This window comes from Buteo buteo, chromosome 21 (assembly GCF_964188355.1).
Source record: "Buteo buteo chromosome 21, bButBut1.hap1.1, whole genome shotgun sequence".
In the NCBI taxonomy this organism is placed as follows: domain Eukaryota; kingdom Metazoa; phylum Chordata; class Aves; order Accipitriformes; family Accipitridae; genus Buteo; species Buteo buteo.
The window spans coordinates 17,701,367-17,723,731 of NC_134191.1; the positions used below are offsets into that span (position 1 = coordinate 17,701,367).

Consider the following 22,365-nt stretch of genomic DNA (forward strand, 5'->3'; position numbering starts at 1 on the left):
GTGGGGCAGGCCGGGTGCCGCCGCGGGGCCGCCGCCCCTCCGCCAGCCGTGAGCGGCGCGGCGGGGCAGGGCCGCCGCCAGCCACGGAGCGCGGGCAGCCGTGCGCCGGTCTGGCAGCCGAGCTGGGGCGGGTGCGGGGCGCGGGGAGGCTCCCCCTGCCCACGCCGTCACGGGACGGCGGCATCCCTGCGTGGGCGGCGTGCCGGGGTCACCGGCGCGAGGGCCCGGTGATTCAGCCGGCGGGAACCGGGAGCGGCCGGCCGGCGGCGGGAAGGTCGGCGCTGGCCGGCTGTGGCCGCAGCAGCGCGCCGACCTTGCCGGCGGCAGGACGGGCGGCGGGCAGCGCTCTCGGCAGAGCTGGAGCGGCTGCCTGTGCCCTGGCACCCACCGCCCCATCGTCCCCGAGGGCGAGCCGGAGCCGTAGTGCCGGGAGGGCGGCTGGAAGCCCGTGTGCCCCGTCCCTACCCTGGCCGCGGTGCGACCGTGAGCGCCGCTGCTGGTGGCATCCCCCGTGCCCGTCCCGGCCAGCTAGGCCGGCCGAGCCTGGTGGTGGTGACGGTGGGACCCGCTGCCCGCAGGCCGGGTGGGGGTCCCAGAGGTGCCACGGAGCAGGGGGCTTTGGGTGGCATGGGGTGCACCGGGGAGAAATGGGACTGGAGCCAGCCTCTGGCGTCTCCTTAGCATCCAGCAGGAGTGGGGTACCCCTCCAACGGGGGAGCTCCGAGAAGGGGGCTTGGGGGCGATTTCCATGAATCGCCGTGCTCTGCCGATGGGGAAGGGCTTCAGGGAATCGGGCTGTGGGGGGAGTGTGTGGGGTGGCCGGGCAGGGCCGTGGCACGTGCCCCTGGCACATGCTGGCTGCCTGCTGCTGACCGGCTGGCCCCAGCTGGCCCGCAGCCCCCAGGGACTGGCCCAGCCCCACAGCAAACAGCACTGAACTGGGCAAGCTGACCCCTGGACTGGGCAAGGAGGGACTGCCCTGCACCCAGGGCCAGCGGTCACGGGGCTGCGCCGGCTGAGCCTCAGCACTTTCCCCGCTGCGCTGGCTGCCTCGGCGCAGCCCCTCCACCAGCACGGTGGGTGCTTACGCCGACTCCTGCTCCTTCCTCCTGGCTCAGTCCCTCCAGCCCCAGAGCTCTTTCCCAGCAGTGGGAACCGGTACCGTTAAGCTGACGGCGGTGCTGCCAGCTCTGCTCAGTGGCGGGGGTCCCAGGGCCCAGAGTACTGAGTGGTGCCGGGTGCCTGGCCGCATGCCGGTGGTGGTGGGGGCTGGCTGAGGCTGTTTTCCTCTCTGTTTGCTCAGCCGTGGGGACGGCCAGTGGTGCGGATCAAGGCCGGCGTCCCCCAGGGCAGCCAATTGTCGGCCAGCTCAGAGGGGAGGGAGAGGGGCAGCCGCCCCGGGGCTTTCCCAACCGTGGAGGGGGCCACCATGCCAGCGCTGCCCAGCCTGAAACGGCGCCAGTCTCAGCCCACCCAAGCGTAAGGCTGGGTGATGCTGGTGGGGACCCGGGGGTGCCTGCCGGGACCCTGGCACCCAGCACTCCCCAGCTGCCCCCCTGCTTGCCCCAACCGCTGGTGGAGCTCGGGGACCCTGGTGCTGGGGTCATGGCAGCCTCAGTCCTGAGCACCGGCATGTCCTTTTGTGCTCCTCCTGCTGAATCCTTTTCCCTGGCGGGCCATGAAAAGGCCTTTATCCCCTCTCCTCCTCGTGGCCGGATCACACCCGGCAGGACCCTGTGCTGCCGTCTGGCCCTGGGACCGCCAGTCACCCCGGTGAGGGTGGGGGCCTGGCACAGCCCTGCCGGTGCCTTCTGCGGGGATCCAGAGCAGACCGCAGCTTCGCTGGGGCCGCACGAGCCGTATCTGCTCCTCAGTCGTCTCTGGACCGACCGCTGCCCCCCCGGGGAGAGGAGGGACATGGCTGTGGCTGCGTCTCTGTTTTCAGCCCAGTTATTTATATCTTTAAACAAGGATGCTACAGTCATGTGGGCCAAAAGGCGTCCCCGGTCCTCCCCTGCTCCCCAATCCCCAGCTCCCCAGCCATCTGCTGCCCTGCTGCTGAGGCCCTGGGAGCGTGCCTGGCCCCCCCGGGGCTCCCCCAGCCAGGTCTGCACTTGTAACGGCTTGCTGGGGATCTCAGGTTTGAACGGGAGACCCCCCTGGGCACTGCAGACCCCCCAACGATGCCCCACATTTCCTTCCACTGCCCCATGCCATGGCCCTGCTTCCGCTCCGCTAAACATTAACCGCCCGCCCCAGCTGCAGCTCGGCCCTGGACCTGGCGTCCCAGGGAGGTTTGGCTGGGGGTCTGGCCCTGCGCCCGGCCCAGGCGGGTTTTGGGGTATAGGGCAGCCCAGCCCAGCTGTCCTGCGCTGCTGGCATCACCGTGTATCTCCTTGGAGGCTCTGGGAACTGCTTGTGCTCCCTCCCTTTCCCAAGGGATCCTGGGAGGTTGTGGCATGGGATGCCGAGCTCCCTGTTGGATCGAGGACCCTGGGGCTCAGGGAGCTGACGGAGGGCAGCTCACGGCCTGGAGACCCTCAGGTCCCGTGGGAGTATCCCCTGCGGGCTGGCAGGTCCTCCAGGTCTCCCTGCGAGCAGGGGTCCCCCAGCAGAGTGGGACCCTGGCATCGTCCCAAGGGATAGCTGCCAGAGCATCCCTCCAGCAGCTGGTACCCAGCCCCTCTTTGCCCGCTCAAGGGAAAATGCTGCTGGCCCCATGGCCAGCTTTCCAGTGGGATGTGGGGAGCGATGGAGCCCAGCAACTGGGGACACTGGGGAAATGGGCCAAGACCCAGAGAAGCTGCCCTGAAGCAGGGCACTGGGTGCTGAATGTTTCGAAAGCATCACAGCCACTTGGGCTCGTTTGGCTTTAAAGGCATTTAAGTTGCATTTAAAGGCATTAAAGACCTTGCTAAGTCCTTGCTTAATTGCCTTAAAGGCATTTAAGCCCTTGCTGCAGGATGGCAAGCCCACGGAAGCAAAGCCCCTGGCCCTGGCCAGCAGGGCCAGCGGGGACACGGCTGCCCTGCCTGGGTGCCAGAGATGAGTGGGCTGCTGCCGGCACCTCCGGAGGTGACAGGTGACAGAGGGGATGGTCGCCCTATGCCAAGAAGAACAGTTTGTCCCCATCTCTTAAGGCTCACGGCATCCGCCTGCCCTGAAGCGCTTCCAAGCAACCGTGGTGCTTGATGGCTGGAAGCTAGAGGAGCCTGTGTGGGACCAGCATCCCGGCAGGGGCTGTGGGAGCTGGGGGTTCCCAGGACCTCCCTCCAAACCCCAGAGTGGTGCAGGGAGAAGTGGCAGGGTTACCCCAGGGCTTGTCCTCGGGTCCTTGGTTCCCGATGCCACGCTTGGCAGGGAAGCGATTGAGCCCAGAGATAACCCACCCTTCAGGTCTGCTGAGCAGCGCTTTGCTTCTGGCTTCTGTAAAGTTAATTGGTTTCGAGGTTCCAGGAACAAACGAAGGAGAAAAACCCACTCTCCCGATGTGCGGGATCATTGAATGCTCTCTGGCAAGTTATAATTGCAAATCATGTTTTGAAATCGCATTAACCAATTAGTCCTTGTTGTTGTTGTGCCCTGCCACATGACAGAGTGTGCCGCGAGGGAGCCGGCCGTCAAGGGCGAGGGAGGGGGCCAGGAGCTGCCCCCCGCCGGCTTCCCCAGTCCTTTTCACTTGCTCCCCAGTGCTGGCACAGTGCTGGCAGTGGGGTCTGGGGGGGGCAGTGGGGGTCTCAGAGCTGCTGAGGGGGGTGCTGGGGCCGTGTCTGCGCATCAGAGGCACCCGCTGGCATGTTCCCGGCAAGGACAAGCTCCGGGCGGCTTCTTGCTCCAGAGGCCACGGTGGTGGCGGGGGGGGACACTGCTTGGGCTGCAGATCTAACTGTTATCTCCACCATATCTTCCTGCCATCTCCCATCTCAGCCCTGGGAACAGCAGGCAGTGGCAGGCAGCAGGCACAGAGGCCGGGCGAGGAATCCAAGCATGACAAGGAGAGCATGCTCTGGCCATGCATGGCACCCACTCCTTCGTGGCCGGGTCCTGGCTGCCCTTGTCCCACGGCAGGATGCTCTTGAGGCCAAGGGGTTTTATGGGTTCACTTTAATCTGCTCCATCTCCGAGTGTGGCTGAAGGATAAAAAATAGGGCAGCTTTTGGCTGGGGAATTGGTGAGAAAGCAAACCGCACGGGGGTGGGCTGCAGGTGAGGGCTGTGGCGCGGCACAGCGCTCAGCTCCTCACCACCGGCGAGGCAGGATGCTGCCGGCGGGACGCGCCGTGCCGCACTCCCCCAAAGGCTCCTCACATACGGGAATCCGGCGTCAAACTTTCCAGCCGGCTGGAGAAAACCACACGGCTGCAGTTTCGCAATCCGCTGGATCCCAGGCACAGGCCTGACACCACCAAAGCTGTGCAGGGGAAGCACTGTCGGCCGGGGTCCCTGGGGGGCTGAGGGGAGGGTTGTAGCCAGTCTCTCTCCCAGGCAGCCCCTGGCTGTGGCGAGGGGACCCATCCTCATGTCGGCTCCCCCCTGTATGGCCAGCCCGGCTGTACAGGGCTGGAGCCGCCATGTGCTGGCTGCAGGGTGTGGGGACCCTCTGGGACAGGCTCTGGGAGGTTTGGGATGTCTTCGCTCTATTTTCCTCCTCCTCACTGCTTTGATTTTCTGCAAAGTTTCAGCTGGGCATGGTGGGGATGGCGTGGGCATCTGCTCTGCTCAACTGAAAAGGGGGAAACGATGGAGAGGGTTGTCACACGCTGGGCAAGAGACAGGATGATGAAAAGGGGGCATGGCTTCATTTGTGCCATCAGGAGAAGGGGAAGGGCGGCATTTGGAGGCTGGGAAGGAGCCGGCAGGCTCTGAGTCACTGCCCACACCCTGGCCCCCCAGCATGCCCACCCTGCCAGCGGGCGCTGCACCCCATGCCGTGGGGCCGTGCTGCCTGTCCCCATCCCCAGCTGCCTGGACCGTGTTTGCTTACAGGGCGGCAGCTCTTGGCCTCCTTTTACAAACCCCAGCGAGGTGCGTTACCGCCTGTCCCCGGGGCGTCTCCACACCGGTGCCACGTGGCTGGCGCCCGCATTTGCTGGGGCAGGGGAAGGGTTAAGCGGATGGCTTGAAACCAATCATGTCCATGGCTCTGGGTGCCTCCGACTCCCCCCTTGCCACCCTGCCAAACCTAGCTGCCTCCGGTCCCCCGGCATGCCAGCCAGCGCTGGTTCAGCAGTTACGCATGCTGCTGTTATTAGAAATTAGTTAATGGATGTCTCCGACCAAAGGAGAGCAGCAGTAACAGGAGCCGTGGGATTGCCAGGAGCGCGAGGAGGGCAGAGCTGCTGCTGAATATTTAACGTCCCGCAACGGCTGAGCGAGAGGGTGCCGTTGCTGCCAGTGGGGCGAGGGGAGGTTTTCCTCCTCCCAGCCTGATGGCGATGCTTGCTGCTGGCCAGTGGAATCGTTTCCATCCCAGGCCGCCCGAGGCTTCCCGAGGATTTATGAAAGATATGCGTAACACAAATAAAGCCTCCCAGCAACGCATGGAGCTGTCCTGCCAATGTGCGGCGGCTGTGCAGGGCTCGCTGCTCTGCATGGGGAGGTGGGTGTACCAAGCCCCAGCCTCGCTGCAGCGTGGACCCCAAAGATTTTCCTCTAAGGTAAAAGCCAGGCAGGGCAGAGGAGCAGGAGGCGGTGTGGAGGTGACAGCCCTTGGGAAGGGGCAGGGAACCTACAAGGACACAACTGGTGGCTGGCCAGGAGCTCCTGGCTCTCCCTGCAGCACATGGGATGCTCTTGGGAGAAGAAATTTCCTCTATGGGGTACTTCCTTGGGGATAGACCTCAAAATAGTGTCTCCATGAAAGAAGAGGTGTTTCAGCTCAAGTGGGGAAGTTTGATGGAGACTGGAGGAGGGGACCAGACTATCCCCCCCCCTCTGGGTCACGCTGGGATGATCCCACACAGATTGTTTGCTCCTAGTGTCCTGAGGTGCCGGGGCAGCCACTGCGGGGGTGGCAGGCACCTCGAACGGGGCAGCCAGCTGGGCTGGCTTAACGTGGGAACGGCTAGAGCTTCCCAGGCCGGGGGGAGAACCTGTCTGCGGGGGGTGCTGGGGAGGACCTTCCCCAGCTGTTGGGCGACTCTGCCCCTCCCTATGAGGGGAGAAAACCCAGCACCCGCCCTCAGTGCATGCTGGATTTAGCCCTTCAGGTTAGGTTAGAGCAACTGCAACAGCCCTGCCGCTTCGAGAGCCAGCTGCTGGCCTCTGACAGCAACCCCCGGGCGCTCGGGGTAGGGATACCCGGTGGGGCGTCAATACCCGGTGGGGTAGCGATGGCCACCGGGGTGGTGATGCCCGGTGGGGCACCGGTGCCGGGTGGGTTGGCCATGCCCAGTGGGGTGGGGATGCTTAGTGAGGTACCGATGCCCGGTGGGGCACTGATGCCCGGTGGGTGGGTGATGCCCGGGGGATGGCCGTGCCCGGTGGGGCACTGATGCCCGGTGGGTGGGTGATGCCCGGTGGGTGGGTGATGCCAGGGGATGGCCGTGCCCGGTGGGGCACTGATGCCCGGTGGGTGGGTGATGCCCGGTGGGTGGGTGATGCCGGGGGGATGGCCGTGCCCGGTGAGGCACCAAGGTCCGGTTGGGCGGCGATAGCCGAAGGGGCGGCGGGCGAGGCGGGGCCGGGGCCGGGGCCGGGGCCGGGGCCGGGGCCGGGTGCGCTCCCCCCCCGCCCCGCGGCCGGTCACTCCCCGGCGCTGCCCCTGACGCTGTCCCGGCGGCGCGGAGATTGGGAGCCGCTGCTCTGGGGGCGGGCCCGGCTCCGGTTTAATCTCCGGCTCCGCCGGGATTACGGCCGCAGGATAGTCTCTAATCCGCCGCACCGCGGGGCTGGCCACCGGGGGCTGCTCGCCCCAGCCCGCAGCAGAGGCACCGCCGGAGAGGGGGGCAGGTAAGTCGTGCTCCCCCCCCCCCCCCCGTCCGTCCCAGTCTCCCCAGTTGCACGCACCCCCGTGCTTTTTGCCCTCTCCTTCGAGAAACTCCGTGGCTCAAGGCTGCCGGGGGCTCGCACCCCCCGCCTCCCCTTAGTCGTCCGTGTCCCGTCGTGTCCCCCCCCCCCCCCGACCCATCTCCCTTTGCCCCCCACCCGGCCCCGCTCTCCTCCCGCAAAGCCCGGCGCTCCCCTTCTCCTCCTCCTCCTCCTCTTCCTCTCGGAGCCGGACAAGTTCCCCCGCCGGCCCCCGGTAGCACCGGGGAAAAGCTCCGGGGCTCCGGCTGCCCTGGCAGGTGGCAGCGCCCCGGGGCTGTTTGCTTTGCTTTTCTCCTGCCACTTCCCTCTCCAGCTGCTGAAACCCTCCCGCGAGTGGGTAACAAATCCTGCGAGGGCAGAGAGGAGGCAGAGCGCTGCCTCGCACCCTTTCCACCCAAATGCCCAGGGAAACCTCCTGCCTGCGGCGCGGTGCCGGGGGGCTTCGGCGTCACCGCCCGCTTTGCGGGTAATAATAATAACAACAACGTCAACCCTCAAACGCTCTTTTCTTTCCCTTTTTTCTGCTTTAATTTTTAATCCCCCGTGGGAACAACATATGTTTCTTAAGGCTGGAAGCGGTCGTAGCCGGGATCGGGTGTCAGGGTACTGGGGCGAGGAGCGGTGCACGGCGGGGGGCACGGCTGGGGAGAGCGATGCCGGCCACCACGGGCGCTGCCAGGCCTTGGCTGGGTTGTGTGTGCGGTGCTTCTCCAGGCCGGGGTATTTATAGAGCCTGGCTGGCCAGGACGGCAGTGTGGAAAAGCAGGCGGCACATTGCGTTCCCACCGGCCACGCGTGTCCCGTGCCAGCCGGCACAGCGGCCCGCTCTGCCCAGGGCGGCTTGCAAATGTCCTGCCGGAGAGAAACCTTCCCCAAGGGGAAACTGAGGCACAGCAGGCAGCTGCTGGCCTCGGGCTCCCCGTGGCGGGGGCTGGCTCTGTGGTGGCACGGGCGAGCCAGGGGACCCGGCAAATCCCCGGCAGGTGGGATGGAGGGAAGGCAGAGCCCTGGCGCGGGGCTGAGCCCTGGCTGGCTGCGGAGGGCACGGCTGCACCGAGCCGCCGTGGAGGAGACGGGGAATTTTCCACTGGCGTTTGGATCAAGCCCAAGCTGAACCGTTAGACCTGCCCGGTCCCTGCTGCCGGCCACCGGCACGCATTCACCCCCCAGCTTTGTGGGGGCACCCCAGAGAAAGCCCTCCGTGCCCCGCGACGCTGCCCTGTCCCCCAGGGACCGAGCGCCGGTGTGCCCTGGCTCCGGTGGCCAGGGATGCTGGGGGACAGCAGGGGCACCCCGGCTCACCCGGGGACGGCGTGGGGGGTGCCGGCACCACGGGGGAACCTGGCCGAGGCGCAAAGGGCCCCGCAGCGCCCGGCCGTGCTGCAGCTGTAATCACACGCCGGGGCCGTAGCCACGGCAAACAAACAGGCACCGGCAAGGCCTATTTTCCTTGGCGCGTGGGGACGGGGGGAAGGAGCGGGATCCCACGGGCTCCTTTGGAAATGCAGCCCTTGAGAAAACAGAGGCGGGTTGGGGACGGGACGGGCCCCCCGTGCCCCCGGCCCTCCTCGCCGCGTGGGTCTCGGCCGCCGCACGCCTCCCTGGCCACTGACGCAGGTCCGGGGCTGGCTGAGTCCCCCGTGCCGGTGGGGGGACAAGCGGCGTGGTCCTGCTGTCCCTGGACCGGGGAGAGGACACCAGGGTGGCGGGATGGCCCGTTGGTGAGAGTGGCAGGGCTGGGGGCAGAGGTGGTCCCACAGGGCTTGGGCAGGTCGCGGCCCCTGGTCGGGACAGACTGCTGTGCTGGGGGTGCCGGGGTGGTGGGGGGCACACGAGGCCAGCCCCTCCTGGTGTCCCCAGCACTGCCTGCGGCAAATGGCAGCTTGGATTTTTTGCCATCGACCCCTCGACATCATCCCACCTAGGCCTGGTGTGTATTAGGGAGCGGGAAGTCCTGGAAAGCATCTTGCTTCCAAGGCAAAACACATCTCCAGAGGTGTGATAGAAAACCTAATGTGGTCTTTTTTTAGGCGTTCCCTGCCCATCAGTCCCTGCAATGCCACCATCTGCGCCACCATCCTCCCTTGGTGGCCCTGAGCTCCTGACGGGCAGTGCACTGGCTTTAAATTTAAAGCAACCCCCAACATTGAGCCTAAAGCTGGCTGAGACGCTTTGGGCTCAAGCCGCTGTCCCATCGAGCCTCCCCTAGAGCCATGCTGGGTGCCACCAGCCTCACGCTGTGCCCACCCTGTCCCCGTCCCTGCTCCCGTCCCCATGCTGCCAGCTGCCTCTCCTGCCTGACCTTGTCTCGCACGGGCTCAACACCTTCCTTCCGCACCGGGTTGTGTCAGTGGCAGCCTGGGCTGTCCTGGTGCTGGGCTCCCCTGCTGCTCCCTGGCCTCCAGACCCATGCCTCAGTTTCCCCACCACTCTTCCCAGCTCGCCTTGGTAGCAGTGCTTGGATGTGGGAGCATGTGGCGTGGTGGTGGTGGTGGCTGGTACCTGTCCCGTGGCCCCATCCTGGGGCACACGACCAGCACGGGATTGCCGTGGCCGAGCCACGCCATGGCTCTGGTGCTGGAAAACCCTCCCCACGTCCCCCCTGTGATGTTTGGCTCTGCCACCCCCTTCCTTGCGGTGCCTTTCCCCTCCCTGGTGTGTCTCGGACCCTAGCACGTCCCTTGCTGCTGAACGGTGCTGGGGCTGGTGGCCACGAGCCAGGCCAGCCACCAGCACGCTCTGCCTCCTGGCACGTCCCCAGGGTCGGGCAGAGCCATCCCCGAGGACAGGGCTGCTGCTTGTGGTCTTCGAGGGAAGACCCCGGGTGGACACCGTTCCCCGCATGGTGTGGTGGGGACGGTCTGGAGCTGCCGGGGCAGGTGTCGGTGCCGCCACAGCCCAGCTAGCCAGGACAGTGCCTTCGAGAGCCACTTGCTCCTTCTTGCTGCTGCCAATTCCGCTCTGGCCGGAGCGCTGGGGGCATTGGCTAAGCCTGAGGCTGAGCCCCGATGTGGTATTTGGGGCTGAAACCCCAGGTTGCCCTGGGGCTAGGTGAGCCCAGGACTGGTGACCGCGCCGCCCTGCGTCCTGCTGGGACCACGAGTGGGGTGTCTGGCATGGCTGTCTAGTGGGGCTATCTCATGAGGGTCTCCAGCAGGTCTATTTGGGGAGGGTCTGCAGTGGGGCTACCCCGAGGGGCTTTCCAGCCACGCACTGGGCAGGTTGTCTCCAGCCGTCCCTCCCCACGGCTGCCAGCGTCCCCATGCACGTGGGGGGTACAGCCCAGCGCCCTCACCCCAAAGGTGAGGTGCACAGCCGTGCCCCTGCGTAGCCAAATTTGCCCTTCTGGGTGCCTGCTGCTCCGGAGGGAGGTGGGACGATGGCACTGCCTCTGCTTGGCTGGGAGGTGCGGGGGGAGAAATGCCGTAGGTTTAAAAACAGGTTTGGGGTGCTAATTTTAGGAAGGCAGGTCAGGGGGAAGCCACGTCTGCCTGTGCTTGGGGGGAAGGGCAGGCCCTGCTCCCGCAGGGTCGGGCTGGCTCTGCTCCCAGCACCCGGGCTCCCAGCACCGTCCCGGGGCAGGGTTCTCTGTGGAGGGGCAAAGGGAGGTGCGGGGGGGTCCCCGCTGTGTGTGCCTGCCCTCCTGGGGCCAGCCTCCCCGGCGAGGTGATGCTCAGGGACCCCCCCCCAGGTTCGGGCTGTTGCCCCAGCTCTGCCCACACCCCCCCCCCCGAGCCCAGCAGCGGTCCTGGGGGCTGCCCAAGGACCCCAAGGTAGGGGTCACCCCATCCCCAGTAACAGTCCAGGGGACTGACCGAGGACCCCAGGCCGGGGGTCACCCCGTGCCCAGCAGCGGTGCCGGGGGTGACTCCAGGGCTGGGGGCTGATGGCAGTGGGGGGACACAGCTGGTGCCCCTGCCTGCTTGCCCATGCTGCCTGTCCCTCTGGGAGGGCTCTGTTGCCAGCGAAGCTGCAGGGAACATGAGACCTCTGCGTGCCCGGCTCCGCTGAAACCCGAACAGCCACCTGGGCAGGCGGGCACAGGCAGGGGGGCCTCGCCGCCGGCCCCCCGGCACACACCGGCAGCAGTGGGGTACCTGGCTGTTAGCACGCAGGCCGGCAGCTGCGGCAGGCTTGGCGCTAAAGCCGGATTACCACCCGGAATAGTCCCGCGGCCCCAGCTGGGGCGGATTAGCCGGGATTCATCTGCAGAGGGAGAGGAGATGGGGAGGGGGTCTCTGCGCTCCGGGGGGTCCCTGGCCTGGGGAAGCACCCAGCCGCTGCCAGGGAGACCCGGTGCCTTCGTCCCCCACGGGTGAGAGCAGTGGGTGCTCACGGGTGGGCGTCGGGGGCTGCAGGGACATGGCGGGTCATCGCACCCCGGGCTGGTGCCGCGTGGCACGGGCAGGGCTGGCAGGCAGCGGCTGCCATGTGTGCCGTACTCCCACCGGCGTGGTGCGCTCTGGCGGCGACCGTGCCATGCCGAGGCTTGACTGGGGGAACCGGCACGGCAGAAAGGGCCAGGCTTTCCCAGGGTGATACGCGTCCTCCTCGCCACGCTGTCGGGTGCGACGGACCCCCCCACCCGACACAGTCCGCTGGCATTGCCCACAGAGCTCCCCTGCCCCAGCCCGCCCGTTCCCGGCTGCGCTTTGCTCCTAGCTGGGATTTTCCACCTTTTAAATAAAGTCTGCGTGGAAGCGAGGTGTCGGGCGGAGGGATGCAGCCCCTTCCAGGACCGGATCCCCCGCTGGGGTGCCCTTGGCCCCCGGAGCGAGCCCAGGGCTGCCTGCTGCCTGCCTGCCAGGGCAGGGAAGGGATTTGGGAGCCCTGCCGCCCCCCACACGTGTCCCCATCCCGGCGAGGCGGGGGAAGGCATCTGTGCTGGCCGGGACGCGGCGTGCGAGACCAAACGTAGCCTCCCCTGGTGCGCAGACGTGGCCGGCGGGGAGGGTACGTGCCGCCCTATGCATACTGCTCGGCGTTCCCCGCGGGGGGGGCTGCGCGACGCCACTGGGGCCCTGCTCGGGCTGCCTGGCCATGCCGGGGGGTTGGTGGGGTGGACATGTCCCTGGTGTCTCCGAGCGGTGGGACAGCAGGAGAAGCCCCGGAGAGCCGGGACTGGGTAGGGAGAGGTGGGAGGTCTCGGTGCAGCGAGGCCGTCACCGTCCTCGTCACCCAGAGCCGGCCGGCAGCGGAGAGGCGCACGCCGGGAAACGAGCGCAGCTGGCTCAGCACCCGCAGGGACATGGCCCCGGGGGGCCACAGCGGGGGGGGGGGTGTGTTCTGTGCCCACGCATGTGGCAGTGCCCATGCCGTCAGGGTGGGCGAGCGGGCACTGGGGCTGGCGGTCAGGAGGGGGACGATGCCAGGCGGCACACGCGCTGCCCAGCGCGGCAGCGAGGACGGCAGCATCCCATCCGTGTGGCGGCACGGCAGCCCCGCGGTGGGCTGGGGCTCTCAAGGCTGGCAGGCCACGGGAAGAGATCCCCGGGGAGATGCTCTTTGCCCGGAACAGAAGGTCCCCAGCTGAGGTGGGCACACAGGGAGAGGGGTGAACCCGCTGCCCCCAGCCCTGGGGGGGACCCACGCCACTCCCCCGGGGCCATCCGCCACTCCATGTATTTGCTGTTCTGCCCAGCCTTATCGCAAGGCAAACAGCGACAGGCAGGGCACGCTCTGCCCGATCGAAGCATCTCCCGTTCCCTCCCCTTTCATCTCCCCCCCCCCTTCCCCGGCCACCGCTGCCGGGAGACCCTGGCCAAGGGGCAAAGGCCGGGGCTGGCCGGGGAGGTGGCAGCGAACTGTGCCGGGACTGTGCCAGGGCTGTGCCAGGGCTGTGCCAGGGCTGCCCGGCGGGAGGAAGCGTCTGGGTGGCGGTGCTAAGCCCGGTGCATGCGAAATGAGCCCGGCCGTGCCGCTTGCTATTCCGAGAGGCGCTCGGGGGAAGAAGCTGGTATTTCCTGAGCCGCCCTGCGAGGTGTAATTATAACCTGGGAGAAGAAAGGGGCTGCAGAGGAGAGCGCCCAGCCTCCCCGGCGCCCGTGGGGGAGCGGGCAGGGGGAGCGGGGCAGCTCCTGCCTGCCACGGGTGGGAGGCAGCGGAGCCCTGCCTGCGGGCAGGCCGGCGGTGCTGGGGGGGTTCGGGGAGGTGACGGAGCACTGGGGATCCGGTGGCCCCTCTTGAGCCCAGCACCGGGAGCGGTGGGTTCGGCGATGCCCGCCTGCGGCGGCGGGAAGGCGCAGAGTTAACGGCGGCGTTGGGACGTGCTGGCAGCCTTGTTCGTGCCTGGATCCGGCCCAAGCAGAGGCCTAGCAGAGGGGATAAATCATCGCCCGGCGCCCGCCCTGCGCTTCCCTCTTTTCCCCCCGCACGGCTGAGCCTCCCTGCTCTGGTCCCCGCTGGCGTGCGCCTCGCCTCAGTTTCCCCACCGGGCTGGGTGCCGCAGGCAGGGTGGCCCAGCCGTGTCGTCCCCCCCCCCCCTGCCCAGGGCCAGCCTTAGGGGCTCGGCCCCCCCAGCAGTGCTGGCAGCCGGCGCGTGGCCTGGGATGACCCTGCCTGGTCTTCCTCGGCGGCCTGGATGGGCAGGGACAGGCAGGGCAGCGGCTCAGGAGCCCGGAGGTGCTGGCACCCACACCTCGCCATGTCACCCTTCCCCTGCGTGCCGGGGCGGGGGCTGCTGTCCCCGGCGTCTTCTTGCCCCCGCGGTGCCGCGGGAAGACTCGCCCGGTCCCCAGGTCCACCGATCCCCTGGGAGCACAAAGATGGGCACCCGCCGGGACCCCAGGCACCGGGGTGATGGGGCAGCAGGGTCCTCCTGGGGTTGGGGACTGCACCGCATCCCGGCCAGCCCTCGCCTCGGGCAGGGTGCCGTCGTCCCTCGGCCAGACGTGGCCCCGATGTGGAGCCCCCCCAGCCGGCCGGACAGGACCCCAGCCCCCCAGGGTGGCGGGGGACCCTACCCCGGCTGCCAGCCTGCCCCAGAAAGCCACCCTGTGCCGTTTCCCAGCGGGGCGGGGAGGGCTGGGGCTCGCACAGAGGCAGCTTTGTGCGGCGTGCCAAGGCATCCCGCGCTCGGCAGCCCGGCCGCCTTCCCCTGCCAAGGAGCTGTCTCCCGGCCCCGCGCTCTTTCCTGCTCCGTTTGTCCGGCCCTGACGTGCCCCTGAGCCCCCTGCCTTGGCACCCCAGCAGCACCGTCCCCGGGGCGGCGGGACGCGGGCGAGCCCTTCGCTCTGGGCAGTGCCGCCGGCTTTACGTAACGGCGGCGGCTGGGGGGTCCCCGAGCTCCCCACCCCGTCCCCAGCCGCCCTCCCAAACGCCCCCGCTCGCCTGTCGGCACCCGTCTCCAGGAGGGGAAACTGAGGCGTGGAGCCGAGAGCTGCGGGCAGGGGAGCGGAGGTGGGCAGGCGTCGCGGACGGAGGCTCCGGGGCTGGGCTGGCGCCGTGCTGCGGGCAGGGGAGCGGAGCGGCCCCGCGGGGTGGGCTGTGGGATGGCTGGCAGGGCCAGGGGACAGTCCCACCTGAGGACCCTCGTGGGGCTGTCGGAGCCGGGGTGAGCTCCGTGGGGCGTTGTGTGCTGAGCGGGCAGAAGGGAGAAGTCCAGCCGTGGCGATGCCCGGCCAGGCGTCCCTGTCATTCCTGGGTGCCCGTCCCTGCGGTGCCACCAGCACCGGTGCTGAACCCGACTCAAGCATCCCGGGTGGATGCGGGACTTGTGGGACCCCCACGCCAGCACCTCCTGTGCTCCTGCCCAGAGCCGGACCCCTGTTGCCCCCCTCTTGCAGAACCTGAGGAGAGCCTGCAGCGAGCCCAGCCACCTCCCCGCCATGGACGCCACGGACGTGCCCCTCCAGGCCGAGATGGTGGAGCTGGTGCCCAACGGGAAGCATGCGACCGCGCTCACCGCCTCCGCCGTCCCCTCGCTGGCAGGTGACAGGTAGGGGCCCTGGGACAAGTAGGGGTGCCAGGGGTTTGGCAGGTCCTCCCGGCTGCTCCCTGCCGTTACGATGCCAGCCAGTGCTGCCCGGGCACAGGGAGGGGCATGGCAGACTCCGGCTCTGCTTCACCCTCACCCCCCTCCCTCCGGCGGCCAGGTTTGAGGAGAACCAGTCTGGCACAGCGGAGATGGAGGAGTTCCTGCCCCATGGCGCCGAGAAGAAGCAGACGCACTTCACCGATGTGAGTACGGTCACGGGCACCGTGGTGGTGGTGGGATGGGGGTAGCTCACGGTGCGACTGGTGCGTCCCCTCCCCCTTGTGTCTCCTGCGTGCAGTTCGAAGGGAAGACGTCTTTTGGGATGTCCGTCTTCAACCTGAGCAATGCCATCATGGGCAGCGGCATCCTGGGGCTGGCCTATGCCATGGCCAACACCGGCATCATCCTCTTCCTGTGAGTGCTGCACACCTGTGTGGGCGTGGGTGGGGGGGTCCAGGTGTGGGGGGCTCCTCCAAGGGGATCAGTGGGTGCCAGGGATGCAGGCGACAAAGGAGTCCAGGGCTTGGGGTGATGCAGGGGCTGGTGTCCTTCTGCCTGAGCAATGCCCGTCCCTGGCATGAGCCTGTCTGCCCCTGCTGGATGCTGTGCCCCACTGGGGAGGAGGAGGATGAAGGCTTAACTTCCTTAATACGAGAGCAGATTTCCCCATGTGACCCAAAGAACTCGGATGCTGGCTCCCCTTGGGTGTGGGGACATGGACCCACAGGGCTGGGACAGCCCCATGGCTGTGGGGTCCCCACACCCTGCGGCCCATCCGCTGCGTGGACACCCAGCTGGTGCCAGCGCAAGGGGCCGGGTGGCCCGCCAGGACGGCTGCCTGCAGGCAGAGCCTGCCTGCGCGGGGTTTGCCCCACGGCTGTGTCCAAGCCCGGTGCTGTGACCCGCTGGTGACGGTGCTGTCCTCTCGCAGCTTCCTCCTGACGGCGGTGGCCCTGCTCTCCAGCTACTCCATCCACCTGCTGCTCAAGTCCTCGGGCATCGTGGGTGAGTGCCGGGTCCCCAACGGGGCTGTGCCGGGGGGTCCCCTCCCGACCCTCACCCCGCCACTGCTCCCCGTCCCGCAGGCATCCGCGCCTACGAGCAGCTGGGCTACCGAGCCTTCGGCACGCCGGGGAAGCTGGCCGCGGCCATTGCCATCACGCTGCAGAACATCGGAGGTGAGGACGGGGCTGGGGGGGGACGCGGCGGGGCAGGGACGGGACGGGACCGGAGCACGCTGGCGCAGCATGACCTTGGTCTGCCCCGCAGCCATGTCCAGCTACCTGTACATCGTCAAATCCGAAGTGCCTCTCGTCATCCAGACCTTCCTCAACCTGGAGGAGAAGACCACGTGAGTGCCTCCTGCCCACGCTGCCTGCATGCCTTCCCCCGGGGCAGGCGCCGGGGCTTCGTCTCCAGCTGTGCAGCCCATGGCAGGGATTTAGCGCCATTAAGCCACTACTATTTTTGATAACCGTCAGTGCTGAATAAGCCCCTGGGTGGGATTAAACCGGGCTGAACTTCCAATCCCTGCTCCTCACATCCCCTTGGGATCAGGCTTTCCTCCTTGAGCAGAGCGCGAGGCTGCGGGGTGGGGGACGGGGGCTCTGGTTGGGAATGGGTCCCCTGCACCCCATTCCTTCATCCCCACCTGGCAGCATGGGGGGTGAGAGCCGGGCAGATGCTGGGCAGAGCTGCCACTGGGACCTCCACCAGTCTGGGACTGGGCGTCCAAGCCAGGCTCAACCCTGGCTGCTCTGGGCGCTCGATTGCACAGGAGACCAGGGCTGGGCAGGGGTCCTGCTCCACGGGCGGCCGGGAGCAGCTCCCCCTGCCTGGGGTGTTGAGGACGTGGCTGAGCACCTTGCAGATGCTGGTACCCCAGGCTGCCCACAGGCAAACAGGTACTGAGAACAGCAGTTCTCAGCCTGCCCACAGCACCTCTAGCCCTTGGGGATGCACCACTATGGGGGGTAGGTAGGACCCCAGCTCAAGGGTCCCCAGGGATGCTGGCCTCAGGGGTCCCCAGGGACACCATCTCAGGGGTCACTGGGGGTGCCAGCACAGCAGGGATGCCAGCCTCGGGGGATGCCAGTGTCCCTGGAGCTGCCAGCTCTGAGGTCCCCATGGATGGCAGACAGCCGCCCCGCCGATGGCTGCCGGTGCGTCCCATGCCCCGGCAGAGCGGGGCAGTGAGCAGGCCCTCTGCTTCCAGGGACTGGTACATGAACGGGAACTACCTGGTGATCCTGGTTTCCGTCACCATTATCCTGCCCCTGGCCCTCATGAAGCAGCTGGGTAAGTCAGGGGGATGCTGCCTGTGGCACCAGGGTCCAGCACCCCGGGGCTCTGGCAGGGTGACGATGCCAGCCTGGGGGTGGTGGGCAAGGAGGGGACACCCAGCCAGCACGAGGGTCCTGCCCGCACCCACCAGTTGCTCTCATCCCTCCCTAGGCTACCTCGGCTACGCCAGTGGCTTCTCCCTCAGCTGTATGGGCTTCTTCCTCATCTCGGTGAGTACCTGCTGGCACGTGCCAGCGGCTTCGGATGCCGAGCATCCCTTCTGCCAGCGTGCGTGGCTCCGCCGGTGCTCTGCCAGGCTGCGTGCTATGGTGACAGTGGGGACAGCGGGGACAGTGGGCGCTCCGGGCTGTGGAGATGTCATGGCAGTGCTGTCACGCTGCTGGGTTATTTTTGGCTGAAGGAGCCGAGTGCTGGGGAGAGGGAAAGGAGAGGGTGCCGGGGGGAGAACGGCACGCACGGCCCTTCCACGTGCCGCTGCCCCACTCTGCCCGCTGCCCACCCTGGCAGGGGCAGGCCAGGGGGCCAGCATCGCTGCGGGGCACCGCCAGCAAAGGGTGCCCCATAGAGGGGTCCCTGCAGGACCACCCTCCCGCTGGGTGCAGTGCTGGCTTGGGCGGCCGGTTCTGGGGGGTGGTGACACCGGGCACTGACCGTCCCCATGTCCCCCGCACCCCAGGTCATCTACAAGAAGTTCCAGATCCCCTGCCCGCTCCCCGAGCAGGAGGGGAACTTCACGGGCAGCCTCAACGTCACCCCTGTCAGCACCAGTGACTACCAGAATGGCTACACCGTCCTCCAGGCGCCTGACCAGGGCACCTGCACCCCCAGCTTCTTCACCCTGAACTCCCAGGTAGGGACCTGGGATGCACCCCTGGGGCTCCGGGTGAGCCCCCACCCCGTGTGCCCCATGAAGGTGGGTGGTCCCAGCGCTGGTGGCACCCACCAGCTTGGCCCCCGGCGCTCAGCCACCCTTCTCTCGCGCAGACGGCGTACACCATCCCCATCATGGCCTTCGCCTTCGTCTGCCACCCCGAGGTCCTGCCCATCTACACCGAGTTGAAGAAGTGAGTCCTGGGTGGGGGCACCCACAGGGAGGGGTGGGCTTCGTCCGGCACCCACCCAAAGGCAGTGCCATCCGGGTGTGGGACCTGCGCCGGGGCATCGTGGGGAGGTGGGTGATATGACCCTGGGCTGGGTGGGTGGGTAGTGGGTGATATCACCCCCAGGAGATTGGTGATATAACCTGGGGTGGGTGGGGGGGTGCGTGGCTGGTTGGTGGTGGGTGATCCAACCCACCACGCAGCCCAGGAAGGGGGACGCAGCCCCTCTCTGCATAGTCCCCATGCACCCCAGGGGGCTTCGGCATCACCCCTCCTTGCTGGGTGGGTGCTCGGTGCCAGCAGGTGCCACGGGGTGGGCTGGGCCGTGGGGGGCCGTGCTGAGCCCGCCGTCTCCTGCAGCCCCTCGAAGAAGAAGATGCAGTGCATCTCCAACATCTCCATCATGGTCATGTACCTCATGTACTTCTTGGCCGCCCTCTTTGGCTACCTCACGTTCTACGGTGAGTCCTCGGGGAGGGGGCTGGGGGCCCTGCCGACATGCCGGCACCAGGGGGGTGGCGGTGTTGGGGCTCACCCAGCGGTTCCCCGCCGGTGCCTGCAGGCCGGGTGGAGTCGGAGCTGCTGCACACGTACAACAAAGTGGACCCCTTCGACGTGCTCATCCTGTGCGTGCGGGTGGCCGTGCTGACGGCTGTCACCCTCACCGTCCCCATCGTCCTCTTCCCGGTGAGTGGCCTCATGGGGCTTTGAGAGGGGAAACTGAGGCAGTGATGGGGCCGAAGCCCGGGGTCAGGGTGGCAGGGATCGGTGGGTCTGCAGGGATTGGGGAACGGGACAGGCTGGGACAGGGCTGGGACAGGGGAGGGGGTGACAGGGACCAGGGGACTGTGGGGACAGGGCTGGGACAGGGGAGGGGGTGACAGGGACCAGTGGGGCATCAGGGTCAGAGCTGGGGCAGGGGAAGGGGTGACAGGGGCTGGCAGGGCCGTGGGGACAGGGCTGGGAAGGGATGCTGGGGACCATCCGGCCTGTGGGGACAGGGGATGGGATGGGCCCTGGCTTCAAGGATGGAGCACGACACCCCATCCCTGTCCCCAGGTGCGCCGGGCCATCCAGCAGATGCTGTTCCAAGGAAAGGACTTCAGCTGGATCCGCCACGTCACCATCGCCGTGGTCCTGCTGACCTTCATCAACCTCTTGGTCATCTTCGCCCCCTCCATCCTTGGCATCTTCGGCTTGATCGGTGCGTGGCAGCACCCCGCTCCCGTCCCTTCGCAGGCACCGGGTGTCGTGGGCAGCATGCCAGCCCCTGCCCCTGCCTGGTGCTGGGCTTTGCCTGACCCCCCCGTGCCTCAGTTTCCCCTTCTCACCGTGCCGGGACCAGGTGCCGCGTGGGGGTTCCTAGCCCTCTCCCTGTCCCGGCAAACTGCTTCCCGCAGGGGTTGCCGGCCGATCGCCACGCTGCCGGCCAGCACTTGCTCTTCCCCTGGGTATTTCCCTTGATCCCCCAAGCCGGGCTCCCCCCCGCTCGGCACCCGGCTCCGTGCCAAGGCCCTGGCTGCGGGGAGGGGCATGGGGCCAGGGCCAGGACACGGCGTCCCTGGGTTCCTGGAAGGCTTTGCCAGGGCCGGCGGTGGCAGGCGGGGGGACAGGACCTGGCCCGGCAGCGGGGCTGGGAGGGCTGAGCCGTGGGGCGGGGGCCCCCTGCCCGCTCTGTCCCTCTCTGCTCCAGGTGCCACCTCCGCTCCCTGCCTCATCTTCATCTTCCCCGCCATCTTCTACATCCGCATCATGCCCAAGGACAAGGAGCCGCTGCGCTCCACCCCCAAAATCTTGGTAAGCGTGGGAGGGGGACGACAGGGACGGGGGTCCCGAGGCTGGGCTGGGGACCCTGTCGCCCTGGCTGTCCCTGACCTGCTTCCCTGTCCCCGCAGGCTGCCTGCTTCGCCCTCCTCGGGGTGCTCTTCATGGTCATGAGCTTGAGCTTCATCATCATCGACTGGGCCACAGGAGGGGGGAAGAGCGGCGGCAGCCACTAGCCAGCACCAGGTGCCCACGCCAACCTTCCCCCCACCCGCCGGTGCCCCAGGGAGAGCCGGCCCCGGGGCTCAGCCCCCGTGCCGCGGCCCTGCCGGGCTTCCCTGGGGACCTTCCGCCGTCGCTGCCCATCACCCGCGGCGGTGGTGAGGGGGCATGAGCCACGGCAGGCGCGGGGACCCCCCCGACCTGTGCCCAGGATGGGGCAGCGAGCCCGGGGCAGGTGCTGTGCCCCCACCCCGCTCCAGCGGGTACCTTTCCTGCTCCGCGCCTCAGTTTCCCCATCTGTAAAATGGGGAGAATAATACTGCCCTACCTCACCGGGAGCTGGCTGTCAGGTGGAGCTCGTCTCTGCACACCCAGAGCCGCCGGCAGCGGGCACTGCCAGGGGCGCGGGGCACTGCCCGCCGTGGGGGCCGAGGACCAGGGCACTTTTCTGGCCCCCCCAGACAGCATCGAGAGCCCTGATGAACAGTGTCTGTGGGGGGCTGGACTCTAGCGGGGTAGTCGGACCTGTGGCAGTGCCCATGCCCAAGCCACCCACCCTCTTCCCCTGCCATCCCCCGGTCCCTGGCGAGATGCCACCCCAGTGCTGTGGCATCACGGGGGCACCCCGGCCCCCGCGGGCAAGTGTGGTCCTGCCACCACGGCTGGCCATACCCAGCCCCCTACTCTTGAGCCTGCCGGGGGAACGGTTGGCTCTCGGTGCCCACGGATGGGACCCCGGTGACCCCCAGGTCATGCTTGGGGACTGGCCGCATCGTTTTGGGGAGGTGGCATGTCCACCGGGGGCTTGGTGCCCGCTGGCATCCTGCCCGTGCTGTGGCTTGGCTGCCCGGGGCCTGGCCCCCCCCAGGGGTGCAGGTAGGGGGCTGGGAGCAGTGCTCACTGGGGGCCAGCTCGGGGCTCCGGAGCCACCCCCCTGTCTGCATGCCCAGATGCCAGGGTGATGGGCACCCCCACAACCCAACCTGGCCCTGCTTGCCTTGCACCCAGGGCCAGCACCCAGGCCCCCGCAACCCTCTCCCAGTCACCCACCCACCCACCCATCCATCCATCCATCCATGCTGCTGGGATGCCCCACACCATGCCAAAACCCACAGAGCAGCTCTCCCAGCCCCCCACCTCCCTTCCCAGCATGGGGGGGCAACCCGGCAGGGTGGGCAGCACGTCTGGGGGGGGGCTGTCCTGCGGCAAAGTACATAAGAGACGTATTTTTTTACTGGGGTGGTGGAGGCTGGGATGCTTTTTATAAATACTGTATATAAGAGTAGATCTTTTTTAATGTGTTGTGTTGCTCTGGGTAGCTCTGTATAATGTACATATCTATATGGGGCGGGGGGGGGGCGCGACCCGGCACCAGTGAGGGGCACCGCTGCGGACCCTCGCCGTCGCACCGGGGCTGTCGGCTGCAGCGCGTCCCCGGCGTCCCTGTCCCCAGCCCGGCTGCCCCGTGGGCACCCCTGCGCCATGCCGGGGGGCGACGCTTTTAAATTATCCGTGGGGGCGATGCCTGTGCTGGCGAGGAGGCCGGCCGGCGAAGCCCCTGGCAGTGAGAATAAAGATGTGAACGTGCCCACGTCTCGGGCGTCACTGGGGCGGGCGAGGGGCTGGCGCGCGGGCTGGCACCTGGCACGCAGCGTCCCAGGACAGCACGGACACGCATGCACATGGATGCACGGACGTACATGCGGACAGCGGGGATATGTGGATGTGCACGCACAGGGTCAGTGCGCCTGGTTGCAGGGACATACAGCAGGGCGGCACAGACGTACGGACACACGCACACAGGGTCGGTGTGTCTGAATGCACAGGTGTGCAGTGGGACAGCACGGACGTACGGACAGGCGTGCACAGGGTCAGTGCACATGCATGCACAGGCGGACAGCAGGACAGCGTGGACATACGGACACACATGCACGGTGTCAGTGCAGATGGATGCACAGCAGAACAGCATGGA

At 67.7% G+C, this 22,365-nt stretch overlaps 1 protein-coding gene across 1 annotated transcript; it reads left to right on the plus strand.

Annotated features, from left to right (window-relative positions):
• Positions 1–6,805: 6,805 nt before the first annotated feature.
• SLC38A3 (solute carrier family 38 member 3) lies at positions 6,806–21,980 on the plus strand. The gene is given in 18 exon segments (XM_075052725.1): positions 6,806–6,950; positions 14,813–14,964; positions 15,122–15,206; positions 15,302–15,417; positions 15,935–16,008; positions 16,089–16,181; positions 16,273–16,354; positions 17,219–17,301; positions 17,458–17,516; positions 17,984–18,157; positions 18,292–18,371; positions 18,768–18,868; positions 18,970–19,094; positions 19,467–19,611; positions 20,101–20,204; positions 20,303–20,384; positions 20,387–20,472; positions 20,474–21,980. Coding segments are annotated over 17 exon segments (1,836 nt in total). The 5' UTR covers positions 6,806–6,950; positions 14,813–14,854; the 3' UTR covers positions 20,711–21,980.
• The last annotated feature ends 385 nt before the right edge of the window (positions 21,981–22,365 follow it).